The sequence below is a fragment of the Hyperolius riggenbachi genome, chromosome 1 (assembly GCF_040937935.1).
Source record: "Hyperolius riggenbachi isolate aHypRig1 chromosome 1, aHypRig1.pri, whole genome shotgun sequence".
NCBI lineage: Eukaryota > Metazoa > Chordata > Amphibia > Anura > Hyperoliidae > Hyperolius > Hyperolius riggenbachi.
This window is the reverse complement of record NC_090646.1, coordinates 27,025,685-27,045,597: the sequence shown is the minus strand read 5'-3', so window position 1 is coordinate 27,045,597 and position 19,913 is coordinate 27,025,685. Positions and strand designations below refer to the sequence as shown.

General features: G+C 45.3%; 1 protein-coding gene across 1 annotated transcript in view; it reads left to right on the top strand.

Annotated features, from left to right (window-relative positions):
• Window positions 1-9,499: 9,499 nt before the first annotated feature.
• The window catches only part of LOC137539215 (vomeronasal type-2 receptor 26-like), a 32,629-nt gene continuing 22,215 nt past the window's right edge, over window positions 9,500-19,913 (top strand). The window contains exons 1-2 of the mRNA XM_068261826.1: window positions 9,500-9,625; window positions 15,453-16,256. Coding sequence (XP_068117927.1) covers window positions 9,500-9,625; window positions 15,453-16,256 — 930 coding nt within the window. The remainder of the gene's footprint in view (window positions 9,626-15,452; window positions 16,257-19,913) is intronic.

Sequence of the window (19,913 nt, the reverse complement as noted above, 5' to 3'; positions counted from 1 at the left end):
AACAGTAAGTAGAACTAACTAATTACAATAATCAATCAGCGATCAGAAGGAAATGGAGTGTGGGTGTGTGTACACTCAGACAGTGAGTGCACGCAGGCAGGAGCTAGTAGCCTATGAACACAGTGACTGAGTGTCCTAGACTCCTAGTACAGTAAGAGTAAGTAGTAACAGTAAGTAGAACTAACTAATTACAATAATCAATCAGCGATCAGAAGGAAATGGAGTGTGGGTGTGTGTACACTCAGACAGTGAGTGCACGCAGGCAGGAGCTAGTAGCCTATGAACACAGTGACTGAGTGTCCTAGACTCCTAGTACAGTAAGAGTAAGTAGTAACAGTAAGTAGAACTAACTAATTACAATAATCAATCAGCGATCAGAAGGAAATGGAGTGTGGGTGTGTGTACACTCAGACAGTGAGTGCACGCAGGCAGGAGCTAGTAGCCTATGAACACAGTGACTGAGTGTCCTAGACTCCTAGTACAGTAAGAGTAAGTAGTAACACCAGTAAGTAGAACTAACTAATTACAATAATCAATCAGCGATCAGAAGGAAATGGAGTGTGGGTGTGTGTACACTCAGACAGTGAGTGCACGCAGGCAGGAGCTAGTAGCCTATGAACACAGTGACTGAGTGTCCTAGACTCCTAGTACAGTAAGAGTAAGTAGTAACAGTAAGTAGAACTAACTAATTACAATAATCAATCAGCGATCAGAAGGAAATGGAGTGTGGGTGTGTGTACACTCAGACAGTGAGTGCACGCACGCAGGAGCTAGTAGCCTATGAACACAGTGACTGAGTGTCCTAGACTCCTAGTACAGTAAGAGTAAGTAATAACAGTAAGTAGAACTAACTAATTACAATAATCAATCAGCGATCAGAAGGAAATGGAGTGTGGGTGTGTGTACACTCAGACAGTGAGTGCACGCACGCAGGAGCTAGTAGCCTATGAACACAGTGACTGAGTGTCCTAGACTCCTAGTACAGTAAGAGTAAGTAGTAACACCAGTAAGTAGAACTAACTAATTACAATAATCAATCAGCGATCAGAAGGAAATGGAGTGTGGGTGTGTGTACACTCAGACAGTGAGTGCACGCACGCAGGAGCTAGTAGCCTATGAACACAGTGACTGAGTGTCCTAGACTCCTAGTACAGTAAGAGTAAGTAATAACAGTAAGTAGAACTAACTAATTACAATAATCAATCAGCGATCAGAAGGAAATGGAGTGTGAGTGTGTGTACACTCAGACAGTGAGTGCACGCACGCAGGAGCTAGTAGCCTATGAACACAGTGACTGAGTGTCCTAGACTCCTAGTACAGTAAGAGTAAGTAGTAACACCAGTAAGTAGAACTAACTAATTACAATAATCAATCAGCGATCAGAAGGAAATGGAGTGTGGGTGTGTGTACACTCAGACAGTGAGTGCACGCACGCAGGAGCTAGTAGCCTATGAACACAGTGACTGAGTGTCCTAGACTCCTAGTACAGTAAGAGTAAGTAATAACAGTAAGTAGAACTAACTAATTACAATAATCAATCAGCGATCAGAAGGAAATGGAGTGTGGGTGTGTGCACACTCAGACAGTGAGTGCACGCACGCAGGAGCTAGTAGCCTATGAACACAGTGACTGAGTGTCCTAGACTCCTAGTACAGTAAGAGTAAGTAATAACAGTAAGTAGAACTAACTAATTACAATAATCAATCAGCGATCAGAAGGAAATAGAGTGTGTGTTGTGTGTGTACACTCAGACAGTGAGTGCGCACACGCAGGAGCTAGTAGCCTATATGAACAGTGACAGTGAGTGTCCCTACGGGTACAGTAAGAGTAAGTAGTAAGTAAGTACAACTAACAATAATCAATCAGTAATCAGAAGGAAATAGAGTGTGTGTACACACAGACAGTGAGTGAGTGCACACACGCAGGAGCTAGCTAGTAGCCTATAAACAGTGACAGTCAGTGAGTGTCCTACTCCTAGTACAGTATAACTACAATACTATTAGTAAAGGACAGCAGAAATACTGGTATAGATGAGAGAAATAAACAGAGGACAGCTGCCCACAGAGGCAAGGCCCCCCTGAGGCCTAAACCTGTAAGCTTGCAGCAGCTGCCTGCAGTTCTCTAATGTAACACACAAGCTACTAACTAAAATACAATGTCTATCTAACTAACAACAATATAGGTGTATATGGCAGGTGTAGGTGAGCAAAAACGCTAGGTAAATGACCACAATAGAGCACTTGCTAAGCCAAAGCACAAAGGAGCAACTCTCTCTCTGTACAAGTCTCAGGCAAGCATGGAAAAACCTAAAATGGCGGCCGCTATTTATAGGGTAGGGGCTGGCCAGGGTCCCCCTCTGTGATTGGCTGCCGTCAGAGGGCCTGGGAGCCCTCTGATTGGCTCTAAGGACATCAATCTGGGCTATGACGCTATTCGAGCTCGGTACCGAGCTCGAATAGCGCCGGTTTGCTCGAATAGCTCGAATAGTGAATGGGCTATTCGAGTGTACTCGGATAGCCCATTCGAATAGCTCCAGCTATTCGGAGCTCGAATACCGAGCTCGAATAGCTGAAAAAGAGCTCGAATATTCGAGCTACTCGAATATTCGAGCTCTGCTGAGCACCACTAGATGTGAGATTTTGGAACTGTAAATAGGAGGCCCAATGAAAGCCTATGGGGGATTTTACCAAATTTGGAGCCCTGTAACTCTAGTTTGCAGAGATGTAGGGACCCCATCTTTGGAATCCAAGTCTAACAATATGTCTTTTACCTGCATGAGACATTTCGTGAGATTCAGACGTTGCTAACGGCCATTGCTGCGATTTATGTACGTCAGACTCGCCACCATTGAAATTGCCCAAATAAACAGGTTTTTGTGACCCTAGGCTATGACCTCTTCGGCCTAGGACTGCATTGAATGCGACCCACGCATTGTGCGCATTCTGGACAACACCAATTACTGTTTATTGTTTATTGAACCTCTCATCTGTATTACATTTATGACTGCATGGCGACAAAATGCAAATTGCTATCCGCACGCTTCTTGTCCTCATGCAAGGCCTGGGTTGTTGTGTCTCAAAGCGTGGCCTTCTCCTCCTGCGCCTCCTCCTGTTCCATCACATGTGCTGCTGCTGGGTTAGCGTTACCGGTCCCTTTTCCTGGAACCTCTTATCTGTATTACATTTATGACTGCATGCCGACAAAAAGCATGTTACCTGTGCAAAGAAAACAGACATTTCCCGCATTTAAAAAACAGTTTTCCCTTTGAAACTTTAAAATCGATTTTCTCAAAAACTATAAGCTCTTTTTGCTAAAAAAATTTTTCCTCTTGTACCCACTTCCAAGGTGCACATACCCTGTAAATTTGGGGTATGTAGCATGTAAGGAGGCTTTACAAAGCACGAAAGTTCGGGTCCCCATTGACTTCCATTATGTTCGGAGTTCGGCTCGAACACCCGAACATCGCGGCCATGTTCGGCCTGTTCGGCCCGAACCCGAACACCTAGATGTTCGCCCAACACTACTTGGGAGTTGGGGGTGCAATCAGGTATTGGGTAGCTGGGGTGCTTGGGAGTTGGGGGCGCAATCAGGTATTTCAAGGAAGACCCACAATGGGGTGTCTCGAATTTGAAATAAGCGGGTTAATTGGGTGATGAACTAATATGAGGGACACCAAGGCCCCCATTTAGCTTATGGGCATGTAAAGTAGATTTATTAGCTCCGGGGTGCCTACGGTCCCATATGAATGATTTGTAGAAGTTTATACGGTGAGGCATATCACTTTAATGGGTAGACGTATCAATAACATAGATATTGCAAATGTCATGAGTAAAAAGCATATTGACAGCAGTATTGAAAGCGGTAAACAATATTACAATAATATTGTGTAGGAAGGGATCAAAGTGTCTAGGCCCGTTCACTTCCTGGTTGTCAGTGGGAGGTAAACAGCTTGTTTTAGTAGATTGTGTCGATAACGAGTATTGGCATAAATATACAGTGGGTTGCAAAAGTATTCGGCCCTCTTGAAGTTTTCCACATTTTGTCACATTACTGCCACAAACATGAATCAATTTTATTGGAATTCCACGTGAAAGACCAATACAAAGTGGTGTACATGTGAGAAGTGGATCGAAAATCATACATCATTCCAAACATTTCTTACAAATCAATAACTGCAAAGTGGGGTGTGCGTAATTGTTCGGCCCCCTGAGTCAATACTTTGTAGAACCACTTTTTGCTGCAATTACAGCTGCCAGTCTTTTAGGGTATGTCTCTACCAGCTTTGCACATCTAGAGACTGAAATCCTTGCCCATTCTTCTTTGCAAAACAGCTTCAGCTCAGTCAGATTAGATGGACAGCATTTGTGAACAGTAGTTTTCAGATCTTGCCACAGATTCTCGATTGGATTTAGATCTGGACTTTGACTGGGCCATTCTAACACATCGATATGTTTTGTTTTAAACCATTCCATTGTTGCCCTGGCTTTATGTTTAGGGTCATTGTCCTGCTGGAAGGTGAACCTCCGCCCCAGTCTCAAGTCTTTTGCAGTCTCCAAGAGGTTTTCTTCCAAGTTTGCCCTGTATTTGGCTCCATCCATCTTCCCATCAACTCTGACCAGCTTCCCTGTCCCTGCTGAAGAGATGCACCCCCCGAGCATGATGCAGCCAACACCATATTGGACAGTGGGGATGGTGTGTTCAGAGTGATGTGCAGTGTTAGTTTTCCGCCACACATAGCGTTTTGCATTTTGGCCAAAAAGTTCCATTTTGGTCTCATCTGACCAGAGCGCCTTCTTCCACATGGTTGCTGTGTCCCCCAAACTGCGGCAAACTGCAAACGGGACTTCTTATGCTTTCTGTTAACAATGCCTTTCTTCTTGCCAGTCTTCCATAAAGGCCAACTTTGTACAGTGCATGGCTAATAGTTGTCCTATGGACAGAGTCTCCCACCTGAGCTGTAGATCTCTGCAGCTCGTTCAGAGTCACCATGGGCTTTTTGACTGCATTTCTGATCAGTGCTCTCCTTGTTCGGCCTGTGAGTTTAGGTGGATGGCCTTGTCTTGTTAGGTTTACAGTTGTGCCATACTTCTTCCATTTCTGAATGATCACTTGAACAGTGCTCCGTGGAATGTTTAAGGTTTTGGAAATCTTTTTGTAGCCTAAGCCTGTTTTAAATTTCTCAATAACTTGATCCCTGACCTGTCTTGTGTGTTCTTTAGACTTCACTGTGTTGTTGCTCCCAATATTCTCTTAGACGACCTCTGAGGCCTTCACAGAGCAGCTGTATTTGTACTGACATTAGATTACACACAGGTGCACTCTATTTAGTCATTAGCACTCATCAGGCAATGTCTATAGGCAACTGACTGCACTCAGATCAAAGGGGGCCGAATAGTTATGCACACACCACTTTGCAGTTATTTATTTGTAAAAAATGTTTGGAATCATGTATGATTTTCGTTCCACTTCTCATGTGTACAGCACTTTGTATTGGTCTTTCATGTGGAATTCCAATAAAATTGATTCATGTTTGTGGCAGTAATATGACAAAATTTGGAAAACTTCAAGGGGGCCGAATACTTTTGCAACCCACTGTACATAGTATATTTGCGTCATTTAGCCAGGAAAAGTAAACTAAGTAGTATGCGACCAGTAGGTGAGCAGATGATGTGCCCTATAAAACCAATGCCTGAGAAAGAGTGGTATGGGGCGGTGGAGTAAGAGAAGCAGGCGTACCTGATAGCCTCAAGTATAGATTTTGGGTGGGGTGGGGGCAGGTGGGGAAAGCCAAGGAAGGGAGGGAGTGTATAGGGTATCAGGGAGAGGGTGGAGGGGGGGAGCACAGAGTTAGTGAGGCCATAATGTACCCATATCAGTGAAAATAACAGTGCTAATGAAGTAAACAATAAAAACCAAAGACAAATATTGAAACCAAATCAGTTGATGGTAATGAACGCCATCACTACATGTAGAAGCACCCATCTGTGCTCCGGAGGCAGCAACCCACGAACACTCAGATGTGCAAAGAAAATCTCATGAAGGGCGCACGTGTGTGGGTGCATCTGTAGGCTATGTGGGCTTATTAGAAGTGGTACGATGGTGCCATCAGGAGGGGAATATAGAGTACTAGGCGACCAACGGCGTAGCATACGGCGCATAAGGGGGAAGCGGGCAGGAGGGGGGTATTGGGCACAGCGGCTGGTCGGAACCCCCCCCCCTTACCTGGGTCCCCCATGTGCACTCCCCCTACAGCTTAATTTCACGGTGGGGAGGGGGGTCAGGCCCCCCCCCCCTCCCTCACCTGGGTCCCCCATCTGCGCTTCCCCTCTAGCTTAGTTCAGCAGCAGCCGCTATTAGTAAGAGGCAGTGGGTGGGGATGACTCACCTCTTCTGCGTTCCAGCGTGCGTTCCACTGTCCTCACTTCCTGCAATGCCGCCCACTGTATTGTAAGTGGACGGCATTGCAGGAAGTGACGACAGTGGAACGCACGCTGGAACGCACTTAAGCTATAGACTGAACCAGAACTCATTGGAGTGTGTAAGGGACTACAATGGTCCTAAAAGCCCCCTTACTAAAATGCTATGGAAAACAAAAGTTTGCTTTCTTAGAACAGAAATAATTTGCGAAAATTCAGGCTGGAGTGAGCTTGAGATGTCTCCCACTCCCAGTGCATCACTGCTGAATATATGCAAATTAACCATTGTTGCCCTTAGAAGCTAAAGACACCTCCAGAACCGCTGGAATGCAGTGTTTAGCTTCTAAGGGCAACAATGGTTTATTTGCATATATTCAGCAGTGATGTACTGGGAGACATCTCAAGCTCACTCCAACCTGAATTGTTTCTGTTCCAAGATAGCAAACTTTTGTTTTCCATAGAACTTAAGCTAGAGGAGGAGCGCAGATGAGGGGACCCCTCCCTGCCACTGTGCCCAATACCCTCTTCCTGCTCGCTACCCTATCCAGCTCGGCGGCAAGTGCAGGACCACCCCTGGGGGCAGGGCGCTTCTTCTTCTTCTTGCTTGGCCCAGCCCCTTCTTCTTGCTTGGACAGGCCCTGGGGGGAGGGTGATACTTCTTCTTCTTGCTTGAAAGTTGAGGCACTTATCCTATTATATATAGTTTGTCCTGGTTAAGAAGGAACCACTAGACTGAGGAAAAAATGGAAAAAGACTTATGCAAAATGCACATTAGTCATGGTTAAAACATAAAATCTGAGTACAGTTGGTGTTCATGGTATGCATGCCACCAGAGAGCAGATAGTCCGTTAGTTAGCATAAAACTGCATAACTGAGGAGATTAATATCTTGTCAGGAAAGATTTAATCAAAATAGAGTTGTAAATTAGCAGTTTAGATTAGGCAAAATAAAACCATGTGGACTGTGAAAGGGGTAAAAGGGATATGGGAAGAGAAGGGAGGAGGGAGAGGGGTGCCCAGTGATGGAAGGCAGCGCTAAGCGGCCTTGGGGTATAGGCAAGCTCAGGATAGGTATCAGGGAGAGGGGAGGAGGGGGGGGGTGGTAAAGCCAGAAGGGATATCGGGTGAAGTATACGCCTGGAACAAGCATAACATAATGTTAAACCCATAAACAGTAACATCTGAAGGGTGGCAGGCTTCCACAGAGCGAGGAATAAACATAAACATAAATAAATGATGAATGCATATAGATCGTGCTGGTGGAGGATGCCATATGTTATCTGGGAAGTTCATGACAGCACAGCACATGGGAGAGCCACAGTTAAGCCGGAGCCCTATAGTATAGCGGATGTTCGGAGGACCATTCATGGCGGTTGGAAAAAAAGAGCGCCAAAGTTTGAATGATCCACTTGCCATATAGCGTGCACAGGTGAAGGTATAAACCGCACCAAGTCAATGGGCAAAAGCAAACAGTTGAAAACGTTAAACACAGTCTTATCCAACCAGTCGGTAACCGTAAACAAAAGTTCTTCCATCCGATCGATGGATCAGCAAACCTGGGAAGAGGAAGGGAGGTAAGACCATAGGCTGTGGGTAGTGAGGCCGATGATCAGCTCGAACGGGGTCCAGGCGATAAGACAGGTGTGTTCTATGCCCATATGCAGGGAAAAATAAATAATAATAAAAAAGAGTAAAAATCAGCTTGTCCTGGAGGGGACTTGTCTCGAGTGCTTGATCCCGGGCTCGGAGATTGCCGATTGTGAGGTGTTTGGCGTCCCGCTTCTTGTGGAGGTGAAGATCTTCTTGATGCTGTCGTGGAAGGAGGCTTACTGGTGTTGTTGTCAGCAGGTAAGAGGAGGCCCAATTGCTCGAACAGGACCCGGGCTTCTTCGGGAGACGACACTGCATATGTTTTCAGGACATGGGGAAGATAAGTTTAAACGGGAATCACCATTTATATTTGATCTCTTTAGCTCATAAGGCTGCAGTGTAGGTTTTCATGTCTCTCCGCTTTTGAATAGTCAACAGAGCAAGGTCAGCAAAGATCTGGTATGGATGATTTTGAAAAGTAAGCAGTTCTTTCCCCCGGGCGGCCTGTAAGATGGTTTCTTTCATGCAGTAATATGTAAACTTGATGACCACATCACGGGGGGACCCATCGGCTTGTTTGGGACCCAAGGCACGATGGATCCTATTGAATTCAAGGTGGTCTACAGGAATCTGTGGGGTTAGCTCCTGAAACAGCGCAGTGGCGGTAGAATTGAGATCCAAGATGGTTCCTGGAAGGCTCCGGAGTCTCAAGTTGCCTCACCGAGAACGATTCTCTGAGTCCTCTAGGCATAATTTACCTTCCGCTAGCTCAGCTCTGACCTATGTTAATTTCTTCTCGTGAGAATCTACTACCGTGGCGTTTTTGTCCACCTTGTCCTTGAGGTCACCGGGGCGAGATGTAAGGTCTCTAATCTCTTTCTTTAGCTGGTTTGTAAGCTTACTCACAGCCGCATCTAGTTCTTTATGTAGGAGAGCCTTGAAGCAATCGAGCATCAGGGAGTCTTTTGGGGTCCACTCTAAGGCTGGGTCAGAGGAGTGGTAGTCTGATTTCCTGGAGCGGGTATGTGGTCGCGATGCCACTGTTGCATCGGAACAGGAAGAGGCCGAGGACACCATGCTGGATGGGCCGTGACGGCGGCATCTGGAGGATGACAAGACAATATATATATATACACTGTACAGCGCTTCATAATATGTCGGCACTATATAAATACTAAATAATAATAATAATGAAGCCGGTGGGATGGGCGAGCCTTCCCTACTGGAGAGCGAGTGTCGGCTCATTGGAGCACGGGTGCCTAAGGAGACTTCCGCAGCAAAAAGGAGGCTGAGAGAGTCGTCTGGGCAGCTGGGAAAGATTAGCAAGAGAGCAGTCGGTCACGCTGAGCGAGAATAAGAAGCAGCCATCTTCTTAGCGCGCAAGCCACGCCCCCCAGTAATGAAGTATTTCTGCAGAAATCCGATTTCCGAGTTCCGATCGGAAATTCCGATGTCTGATCGGAAATTCGGAAATTTCAATTCCGCAAAATCCAAATGAGCATCCCTAGCGAGAATGGAGCACCAGAAGCGGACACAGCAAAGCCAATGAAAAACCTCCCCTGGAAGTCAGAGAATTCTTTCTCACACGTCCAAAAGAGCAGGTTTCTGCCGAACGGTAAGGTAAAGGCCCGAAACTCACCAGCCCCGTTCCCCATTAAACTCCCTACAAAGCCCGGAAAATTTGGGGCCGCTCAGCCTTACCGTTCGGCAGAAACCTGCAATTTTGTACCCTCAAAACCTAGGCCCCAATGAAAGCCTATGGGGGATTTTAGCACATTTGCACCCCCATAACTCTGGTTTGCAGAGTTTTAGGGAACCCAAAAGTGGAGTGCAAGTACAACAATATGCCTTCTACCAGCATGCCAAATTTTATAAGCCTCAGACTTTGCCAACGGCCATGGCGGCGATTTACGTTTGTCAACGGCACTATTGCCAAAAAACAAGCTTTTGTGACCCCAGGCTATGACCTCTTTGGCCTAGGGGCCCCAAACTCCCCAGTCCTAAACTCCTAAGAGTCCCTACAATGCTAGAAAATTTTTCACTGCTGAGCCATCGTCCTTTGAAAAATGTTGAGATGTTTGAAAGTGAAATAGGAAGCCCAATAAAAGCCAATAGCAAAATCCAGCACATTTGCACCCCCATAACTCTGGTTTGCAGAGTTTTAGGGAACCCAAAAGTGGAGTGCAAGTACAACAATATGCCTTCTACATGCATGCCAAATTTTGTGAGCCTCAGACTTTGCTAACAGCCATGGCGGTGATTTACGTTTGTCACCGGTACCATTGCGAAAAAAACAAGCTTTTGTGACTCTAGGCCATGACCTCTTTGGCCTAGGGGCCCCAAACTCACCAGTCCTGAGCCCCCTAAGAGTCCCTACAATGCCAGAAAATTTGCGATTGCTGAGCCATCATCCTTTGAAGAAATTTGAGATTTTTGACAGTGAAATAGGAAGCCCAATAAAAGCCAATGGCAAAATTCAGTTTTTTTTTCACCTCCATAACTCTGATTGGTTATCACCCACCAATTTTAACAGTTAATAGCAAAGGCCCCTTACACCCTAGCAACACCACATTTGCAGGATATGTTCAAAAGATAGTGGTAAACAATATTAAAAAAAATTAAACTTTTTTTGTGCTGATAGTGGGAAATTTCCCCCCAAAATGATGTAGGGCCCCCCTTCCCGAGCCTCTGTAACCCCTTGTCTTCCATGCAGGCTGGGATAGCCAGAATGCAGAGCCTGGGCGAGTGGGCCTTTGCACCCTGAGCTATATGAGCACGCATGGTCCATGGTATGGGGAGGCCCCGAGGAAGAGGGGCGGCCAAGCAAAAACTTCTGTAGTTACATAGTTACATAGTTATTATGGTTGAAAAAAGACATATGTCCATCGAGTTCAACCAGTTCAAAGTACAACTCCAGCCTGCTTCCTCACATATCCCTGTTGATCCAGAGGAAGGCAAAAAAAAACCTTACAAGGCATGGTCCAATTAGCCCCAAAAGGGGAAAATTCCTTCCCGACTCCAGATGGCAATCAAATAAAAATCCCTAGATCAACATCATTAGGCCTTACCTAGTAATTGTAGCCATGGATGTCTTTCAACGCAAGGAAAGCATCTAAGCTCCCTTTAAATGCAGGTATAGAGTTTGCCATAATGACTTCCTGTGGCAATGCATTCCACATCTTAATCCCTCTTACTGTAAAGAACCCTTTCCTAAATAAATGGCTAAAACGTTTTTCCTCCATGCGCAGATCATGCCCTCTAGTCCTTTGAGAAGGCCTAGGGACAAAAAGCTCATCCGCCAAGCTATTAAATTGCCCTCTGATGTATTTATACATGTTAATTAGATCTCCTCTAAGGCGTCTTTTCTCTAGACTAAATAAACCCAGTTTATCTAACCTTTCTTGGTAAGCGAGACCTTCCATCCCACGTAGGTTTTGTTGCTCGTCTCTGCACCTGCTCTAAAACTGCAATATCTTTTTTGTAATGTGGTGCCCAGAACTGAATTCCATATTCCAGATGTGGCCTTACTAGAGAGTTAAACAGGGGCAATATTATGCTAGCATCTCAAGTTTTTATTTCCCTTTTAATGCATCCCAAAATTTTGTTAGCTTTAGCTGCAGCGGCTTGGCATTGAGTACGATTATTTAACTTGTTGTCGATGAGTACTCCTAAGTCCTTCTCCAAGTTTGATGTCCCCAACTGTATCCCATTTATTTTGTATGGTGCTAGACCATTGGTACAACCAAAATGCATGACTTTACATTTTTCAACATTGAATTTCATCTGCCATTTATGTGCCCATATAGCCATCCTATCCAGATCCTGTTGCAATATGACACTATCTTCCTGAGAGTTGATGTTTCTGCACAATTTTGTATCATCTGCAAAAATAGCAACATTGCTCACTACTGCATCTACTAGGTCATTAATAAATAAATTGAAGAGCACTGGACCCAGTACAGACCCCTGTGGGACCCCACTGCTAACAGTCTCCCATTTTGAGTACGATCCATTGACCACAACTCTTTTTCTGTCCATTAGCCAGTTCCCTATCCATGCACACAGACTCTTCCCCAGTCCTTACATCCTCACCTTTTGCACCAGACTTTTGTGGGGAACAGTGTCAAAGGCCTTTGCAAAGTCCAAGTATATCACATCTACAGCATTCCCAATATCCTTATTAGCATTCACTACCTTATAAAAGCTGAGCATGTTAGTCAAACAGGACCTGTCTTTAGTAAACCCATGTTGATGCTGAGAAATAAGAATATTTTCTACTATGAAGTCATGTATAGTATCTCTTAGTAACCCCTCAAATAGTTTGCATACAACTGATGTTAAGCTTACAGGTCTATAATTTCCTGGATCTGATTTTTTGCCCTTCTTAAATAATGGGAAAACGTGGGCTGTACGCCAATCCACTGGGACTCTGCCAGTTGAAAGAGAGTCACAAAAGATAAGATAAAGGGGTTTATCTATAACTGAACTTAATTCCCTTAGGACCCGAGGATGCATGCCATCCGGGCCAGGTGCCTTGTCTATTTTTAATTTATTTAGTCTTGCCTTCACTTCTTCCTGTGTTAAGTATTTAATATTACAGTTAGAAGATTGAGACTCTTCTGCCTCTGTAATTTGCAACAGTGCTGTTTCCTTTGTGAAGACAGAAGCAAAAAAAAGCATTTAATAACTCTGCCTTACCTTGGTCATCCACCATTAAGTTCCCACCCTCATCCTTTAGGTTCAGGTTTTCAGGTTAACTCACACCACAGATTTTCAATTATATTCAGGTCTGGGGACTGAGATAGCCATTCCAGAATGTTGAACTTGTTCCTCTGCATGAATGTTTTAGTGGATTTTGAGCAGTGTTTAGGGTTGTTGTCTTGTTAAAAGATCCAGCCCCGGCATAGCTTCAGCTTTGTCACTGATTCCTGGACATTGGTCTCCAGAATCTGCTGATACTGAGTGGAATCCATGTGTCCCTCAACTTTGACAAGATTCCCAGCCCCTGCACTGGCCACACAGCCACACAGCCCCACAGCATGATGAAACAACCACCATATGTTACTGTAGGTAGCAGGTGTTTTTCTTGGAATGCTGTGTTGTTTTTCCTCCATGCATAACACCCCTTGTTATGCCCAAATAACTCAATTTTAGTATCAGCAGTCCACAGCACCTTATTCCAAAATGAAACTCTAAAGGTTTTGGAATCAATGAAATGACAACAGTGCCCAAATGTATGCACCTGTATGCGGCACCACTTCACTTACCTGCTCTCAGCATTCCAGCGATGGGATCGTTATCCGCCCATCTAGGGTCCTGTATCCATGGCTACAGCATTGCATCATGTGATCCTTGAATTGCCAAGGATTCCTTACACCCAGTTGGCTCCCATCAGGCCGGAGGTTTAGGGCTATCTCCACCAGAGCCTCTAGTCATAGGCATTCCTTCCCCTCAGTGGTCAACCTCTTAACCTCTCTTCAAGTCCCTCCCCCCCCAGTGCCCTGTCTGTATCTCTCCCCTTAAAGGAATACTATTGATTCACATATTTTTTTCAATTGACACAGGAATTGTTTGGGAAGTGCTGCTAAGTACTGGTGTATACATTTTAGTAGCAACTTCTTTGTTTACTGTTAGAAAAATACATTCAAACTTTACTGACTCCAAAACTGACGGCTGACTGAGCCATGAGGAGAGGGGAAATTCCCCTCACACTTGATCAGTTAACTCTATGTGTAGCTCTGTTTGTGACAGAGAAGAGAGCTCCCAAAGGCTGCAGCTTCTGTGTCCTGTGTTTCTGAATGACCTGTCTGAAGAGAGCAGAGGAAATGTAACTAATTGTCACAGCTTTTTCATATTGTTTTTGCTTTCAGAGTTTGATATGTTTGATATTTGCTTTCTGTAGTCTGATATGCAACTCTGGCTGTGCATTGAAGCAGACACCCCTTCTGCAATTGATTTGTCCCAATATAGCTAAATCCTAACCTCAATAAATTACAGCTTTTGCCTCTGATATTTAACATGAAAAGTAGGAAAATGTTTACACAGCTACTTAGACATTATTTGCTCACTGTCATTTTAGAACACTTGGGTATCGATAGTATTCCTTTAAGGGTTTTGCAGTCACCAACAAACTGTAAATTTAATCACTACCTCTTAAAGGGAAGGTTCAGGGAGGGGATTAAAAAAATAAAAATAAATTTCCACTTACCTGGGGCTTCCTCCAGCCCGTGGCAGGCAGGAGGTGCCCTTGCCGCCGCTCCGCAGGCTCCCGGTGGTCTCCGGTGCCCGACCCGACCTGGCCAGGCCGGCTGCCAGGTCGGGCTCTTCTGCGCTCCATTTCCTGGCACTTCTGCGTCCCACACCGGTGCGCTGACGTCATCGGACGTCCGCCGGGCTGTACTGCGCATGCGCAGAACTACTGCGCCTGCGCAGTACAGCCCGGCGGACATCCGATGACGTCAGCGCGCCGGCGTGGGACGCAGAAGTGCCACGGGCTGGAGGAAGCCCCAGGTAAGTGGAAATTTATTTTTATTTTTTTAATCCCCTCCCTGAACCTTCCCTTTAAGGTGGCCATACACTTATAGATTTGCAGCAGATTTGACCATCAGATAGATTTCTGTCAGATGCCTGTCAGGTCAAATCTGACAGGAATCTATCTGATGTGTGCCACACACTAGGAACAAATTTCCAATAAATTTCAGAATGAAATCTATTGGAAATCTATCTAAATGCATTATTGGACTATTTGATCCAATGCAACTCTATGGGCCATGCTACCAGCAGCAGATCAACCTAGATCTTCCATCCTGTCAGATAGATCAAATCCATCAAAATCAATTGAAATCGGCCACAAATCGATCAATCAATAGATTTGAAAGAATTGATTTCTGATCGATCGATTCTATAGAATCGATTGATCAAATGATAGCTGAAATCGACCAGTGTATGGGCCCCTTTACATGTATCTTCTTTCTACTGCTGTATATTGCGTACATTGTACTTTGTGATTACTGTACTGTACTGTTTATTGTCTGTCTTATCTCCCACCTAATGGTGGGCATACACGGTGCGTTTCTATCTTATCAGTCGAGCCGCTGATGGGCTCGATTGATAATATCCGACAGGTCCGGTCACGAATGGATCGATTGCCCGCTTGATTCCCGCCCGCGGACAATGGCAGGGAATCGAGCGTAAGTGAAGCGGCGCAGGCGGGGTTGAGCGGTAATCGATTCGGGCACACGAGCAGACGCGCGGGGACACGGCGGGAGTCAATCCGGCGGCTAATCGAGCCACCAGATCGCACCGTGTATACCCACCATAACTCCTGCATGTGCCATATCCAATTCCATGCACGACCCAGTCATGAATGGCAAATAAAGATTAGTCTGATTCAGATAACAAGATAAATGATACCTCAGCAGTAATGTGACTTCTGTATGTACCATAGATCAGCTACAGAGCCAGCCGTCCTCTCTCTCTCGATAACGATATTTATAAATCCCTTATTAACAATGCACCAAATGATCACCTGAGATCCAAGGCCATTGTTTCCTGCCTGAAACACTTTCATTGGAATTGGGTTGTAATCATTATACCAGCCGATGGCAGCGCAGACCAGGAACTTCAGGAACTGACGAAAGAGTTCACCAGGAATGGGATCTGCATTGAAAATGTCTATTCAATTTCCCCTCAACCTACATTAATGACCTTTCAATTATCACTTACATTTCGGGAATGCGCATCCAAGATAATAATAGTGTGTGGGAGATTTCAGTTGAGAGAAAGCATCTTTGCAGGATTCCGGACTAAACATTTCAACAAAACATTTATCCTCCCGGAATCATTTCTAGATAGTCCAGAAATAACTCTGGCATCTATAGAGGCGATTAACTGTAGTTTGGTTTTTGAAATGGAGAAGAGAGAAGTTCCGGGCCTACAGGAGAGATTTCAGAACATTAACAAATTCAGTAACCCCGGAGATTCTTTACTGGATGACATTTACTTGTTTTATTTTCACTGTAATACTACAGATGTGGAAAAGAAACAATATTTGTATGACGTAGAAGAACTAGGAACACGTTTCTGCCAGTACTCCCCTGACATTGTATCACCATTTAACTCTTCACTATTTGATATTAACAATAATTATGGAAGTTTCTACTCGATATACCGAGCAGTGTATTCTCTGGCGTATGCCGTGCAGGAGAGGCAGAGCATGGATGGAGCCAAAACTCATGGCTACAGAGGGAAGGTAAGTAGCACAGCTGCGATAGTTGTAAGTAGTGTTGGGCGAACAGTGTTCGCCACTGTTCGGGTTCTGCAGAACATCACCCTGTTCGGGTGATGTTCGGGTTCGGCCGAACACCTGATGGTGTTCGGCCAAACTGTTCGGCCATATGGCCGAACTAAGAGCGCATGGCCGAACGTTACCCGAACGTTCGGCTAGCGCTGTGATTGGCCGAACGGGTCACGTGTAGTGTTGGGCGAACATCTAGATGTTCGGGTTCGGGCCGAACATGGCCGAACTCCGAACATAATGGAAGTCAATGGGGACCCGAACTTTCGTGTTTTGTAAAGCCTCCTTACATGCTACATACCCCAAATTTACAGGGTATGTGCACCTTGGGAGTGGGTACAAGAGGAAAAAAAAATTTAGCAAAAAGAGCTTATAGTTTTTGAGAAAATCGATTTTAAAGTTTCAAAGGGAAAACTGTCTTTTAAATGCGGGAAATGTCTGTTTTCTTTGCACAGGTAACATGCTTTTTGTCGGCATGCAGTCATAAATGTAATACATATAAGAGGTTCCAGGAAAAGGGACCGGTAACGCTAACCCAGCAGCAGCACACGTGATGGAACAAGAGGAGGGTGGCGCAGGAGGAGAAGGCCACGCTTTGAGACACAACAACCCAGGCCTTGCATGAGGACAAGAAGCGTGCGGATAGCAATTTGCATTTTGTCGCCATGCAGTCATAAATGTAATACAGATGAGAGGTTCAATAAACAGGGACCGGAAACGCTAACCCATCACAGATGTTCATTGTTCATGTTACTTGGTTGGGGTCCGGGAGTGTTGCGTAGTCGTTTCCAATCCAGGATTGATTCATTTTAATTTGAGTCAGACGGTCTGCATTTTCTGTGGAGAGGCGGATACGCCGCCGATCTGTGACGATGCCTCCGGCAGCACTGAAACAGCGTTCCGACATAACGCTGGCTGCCGGGCAAGCCAGCACCTCTATTGCGTACATTGCCAGTTTGTGCCAGGTGTCTAGCTTCGATACCCAATAGTTGAAGGGTGCAGATGGATTGTTCAACACAGCTACGCCATCTGACATGTAGTCCTTGACCATCTTCTCCAGGCGATCGGTGTTGGAGGTGGATCTGCACGCTTGCTGTTCTGTGTGCTGCTGCATGGGTGTCAGAAAATTTTCCCACTCCAAGGACACTGCCGATACCATTCCCTTTTGGGCACTAGCTGCGGCTTGTGTTGTTTGCTGCCCTCCTGGTCGTCCTGGGTTTGCGGAAGTCAGTCTGTCGGCGTACAACTGGCTAGAGGAGGGGGAGGATGTCAATCTCCTCTCTAAAGTCTCCACAAGGGCCTGCTGGTATTCTTCCATTTTGACCTGTCTGGCTCTTTCTTCAAGCAGTTTTGGAACATTGTGTTTGTACCGTGGATCCAGAAGGGTATAAACCCAGTAATTGGTGTTGTCCAGAATGCGCACAATGCGTGGGTCTTGTTCAATGCAGTCCTAGGCCGAAGAGGTCATAGCCTAGGGTCACAAAACCTGTTTATTGGGCAATTTCAATGGTGGCGAGTCTGACGTACATAAATCGCAGCAATGGCCGTTAGCAACGTCTGAATCTCACGAAATGTCTCATGCAGGTAGAAGACATATTGTTAGACTTGGGCTCCAAAGATGGGTTCCCTACATCTCTGCAAACCAGAGTTACAGGGCTCCAAATTTGGTAAAATCCCCCATAGGCTTTCATTGGGCCTCCTATTTACAGTTCCAAAATCTCACATCTTTTCAAAGGGCAATTACTCAGCAGTGGCAAATTTTCTAGCATTGTAGGGACCCTTAGGGGGAACATGACTGGTGAGTTTCGGGCCCCTAGGCCGAAGAGGTCATAGCCTAGGGTCACAAAAACCTGTTTATTGGGGCTATTTCAATGGTAGCGATGGTGACGTACATAAATCGCAGCAATGGCCGTTAGCAAAGTCTGAATCTCACGAAATGTCTCATGCAGGTAGAAGACATATTGTTAGACTTGGATTCCAAAGATGGGGTCCCTACATCTCTGCAAACCAGAGTTACAGGGGTCCAAAATTGGTAAAATCCCCCATAGGATTTCATTGGCTCCCTATTTCACTTTCCAAAATCTCACATCTTTTCAAAGGGCAATGGCTCAGCAGTACCAAATTTTCTAGCATTGTAGGGACCCTTAGGAGGAACATGACTGGTGAGTTTCGGGCCCCTAGGCCGAAGAGGTCATAGCCTAGGGTCACAAAAACCTGTTTATTGGGGCTATTTCAATGGTAGTGATGGTGACGTACATAAATCGCAGCAATGGCCGTTAGCAAAGTCTGAATCTCACGAAATGTCTCATGCAGGTAGAAGACATATTGTTAGACTTGGATTCCAAAGATGGGGTCCCTACATCTCTGCAAACCAGAGTTACAGGGGTCCAAAATTGGTAAAATCCCCCATAGGATTTCATTGGCTCCCTATTTCACTTTCCAAAATCTCACATCTTTTCAAAGGGCAATGGCTCAGCAGTACCAAATTTTCTAGCATTGTAGGGACCCTTAGGGGGAACATGACTGGTGAGTTTCGGGCCCCTAGGCCGAAGAGGTCATAGCCTAGGGTCACAAAAACCTGTTTATTGGGGCTATTTCAATGGTAGTGATGGTGACGTACATAAATCGCAGCAATGGCCGTTAGCAAAGTCTGAATCTCACGAAATGTCTCATGCAGGTAGAAGACATATTGTTAGACTTGGATTCCAAAGATGGGGTCCCTACATCTCTGCAAACCAGAGTTACAGGGGTCCAAAATTGGTAAAATCCCCCATAGGATTTCATTGGCTCCCTATTTCACTTTCCAAAATCTCACATCTTTTCAAAGGGCAATGGCTCAGCAGTACCAAATTTTCTAGTATTGTAGGGACCCTTAGGGGGAACATGACTGGTGAGTTTCGGGCCCCTAGGCCGAAGAGGTCATAGCCTAGGGTCACAAAAACCTGTTTATTGGGGCTATTTCAATGGTAGTGATGGTGACGTACATAAATCGCAGCAATGGCCGTTAGCAAAGTCTGAATCTCACGAAATGTCTCATGCAGGTAGAAGACATATTGTTAGACTTGGATTCCAAAGATGGGGTCCCTACATCTCTGCAAACCAGAGTTACAGGGGTCCAAAATTGGTAAAATCCCCCATAGGATTTCATTGGCTCCCTATTTCACTTTCCAAAATCTCACATCTTTTCAAAGGGCAATGGCTCAGCAGTACCAAATTTTCTAGCATTGTAGGGACCCTTAGGGGGATCATGACTGGTGAGTTTTGCCACTGCTGAGCCATTGCCCTTTGAAATGGTGTGAGATTTTGGAACGGTAAATAGGAGGCCCAATGAAAGCCTATGGGGGATTTTACCAATTTTGGACCCCTGTAACTCTGGTTTGCAGAGATGTAGGGACCCCATCTTTGGAATCTAAGTCTAACAATATGTCTTCTACCTGCATGAGACATTTCGTGAGATTCAGACGTTGCTAACGGCCATGGCTGAGATTTATGTACGCCACCATCACTACCATTGAAATAGCCCAAATAAACAGGTTTTTGTGACCCTAGGCTATGACCTCTTCGGCCTAGGGGCCCGAAACTCACCAGTCATGTTCCCCCTAAGGGTCCCTA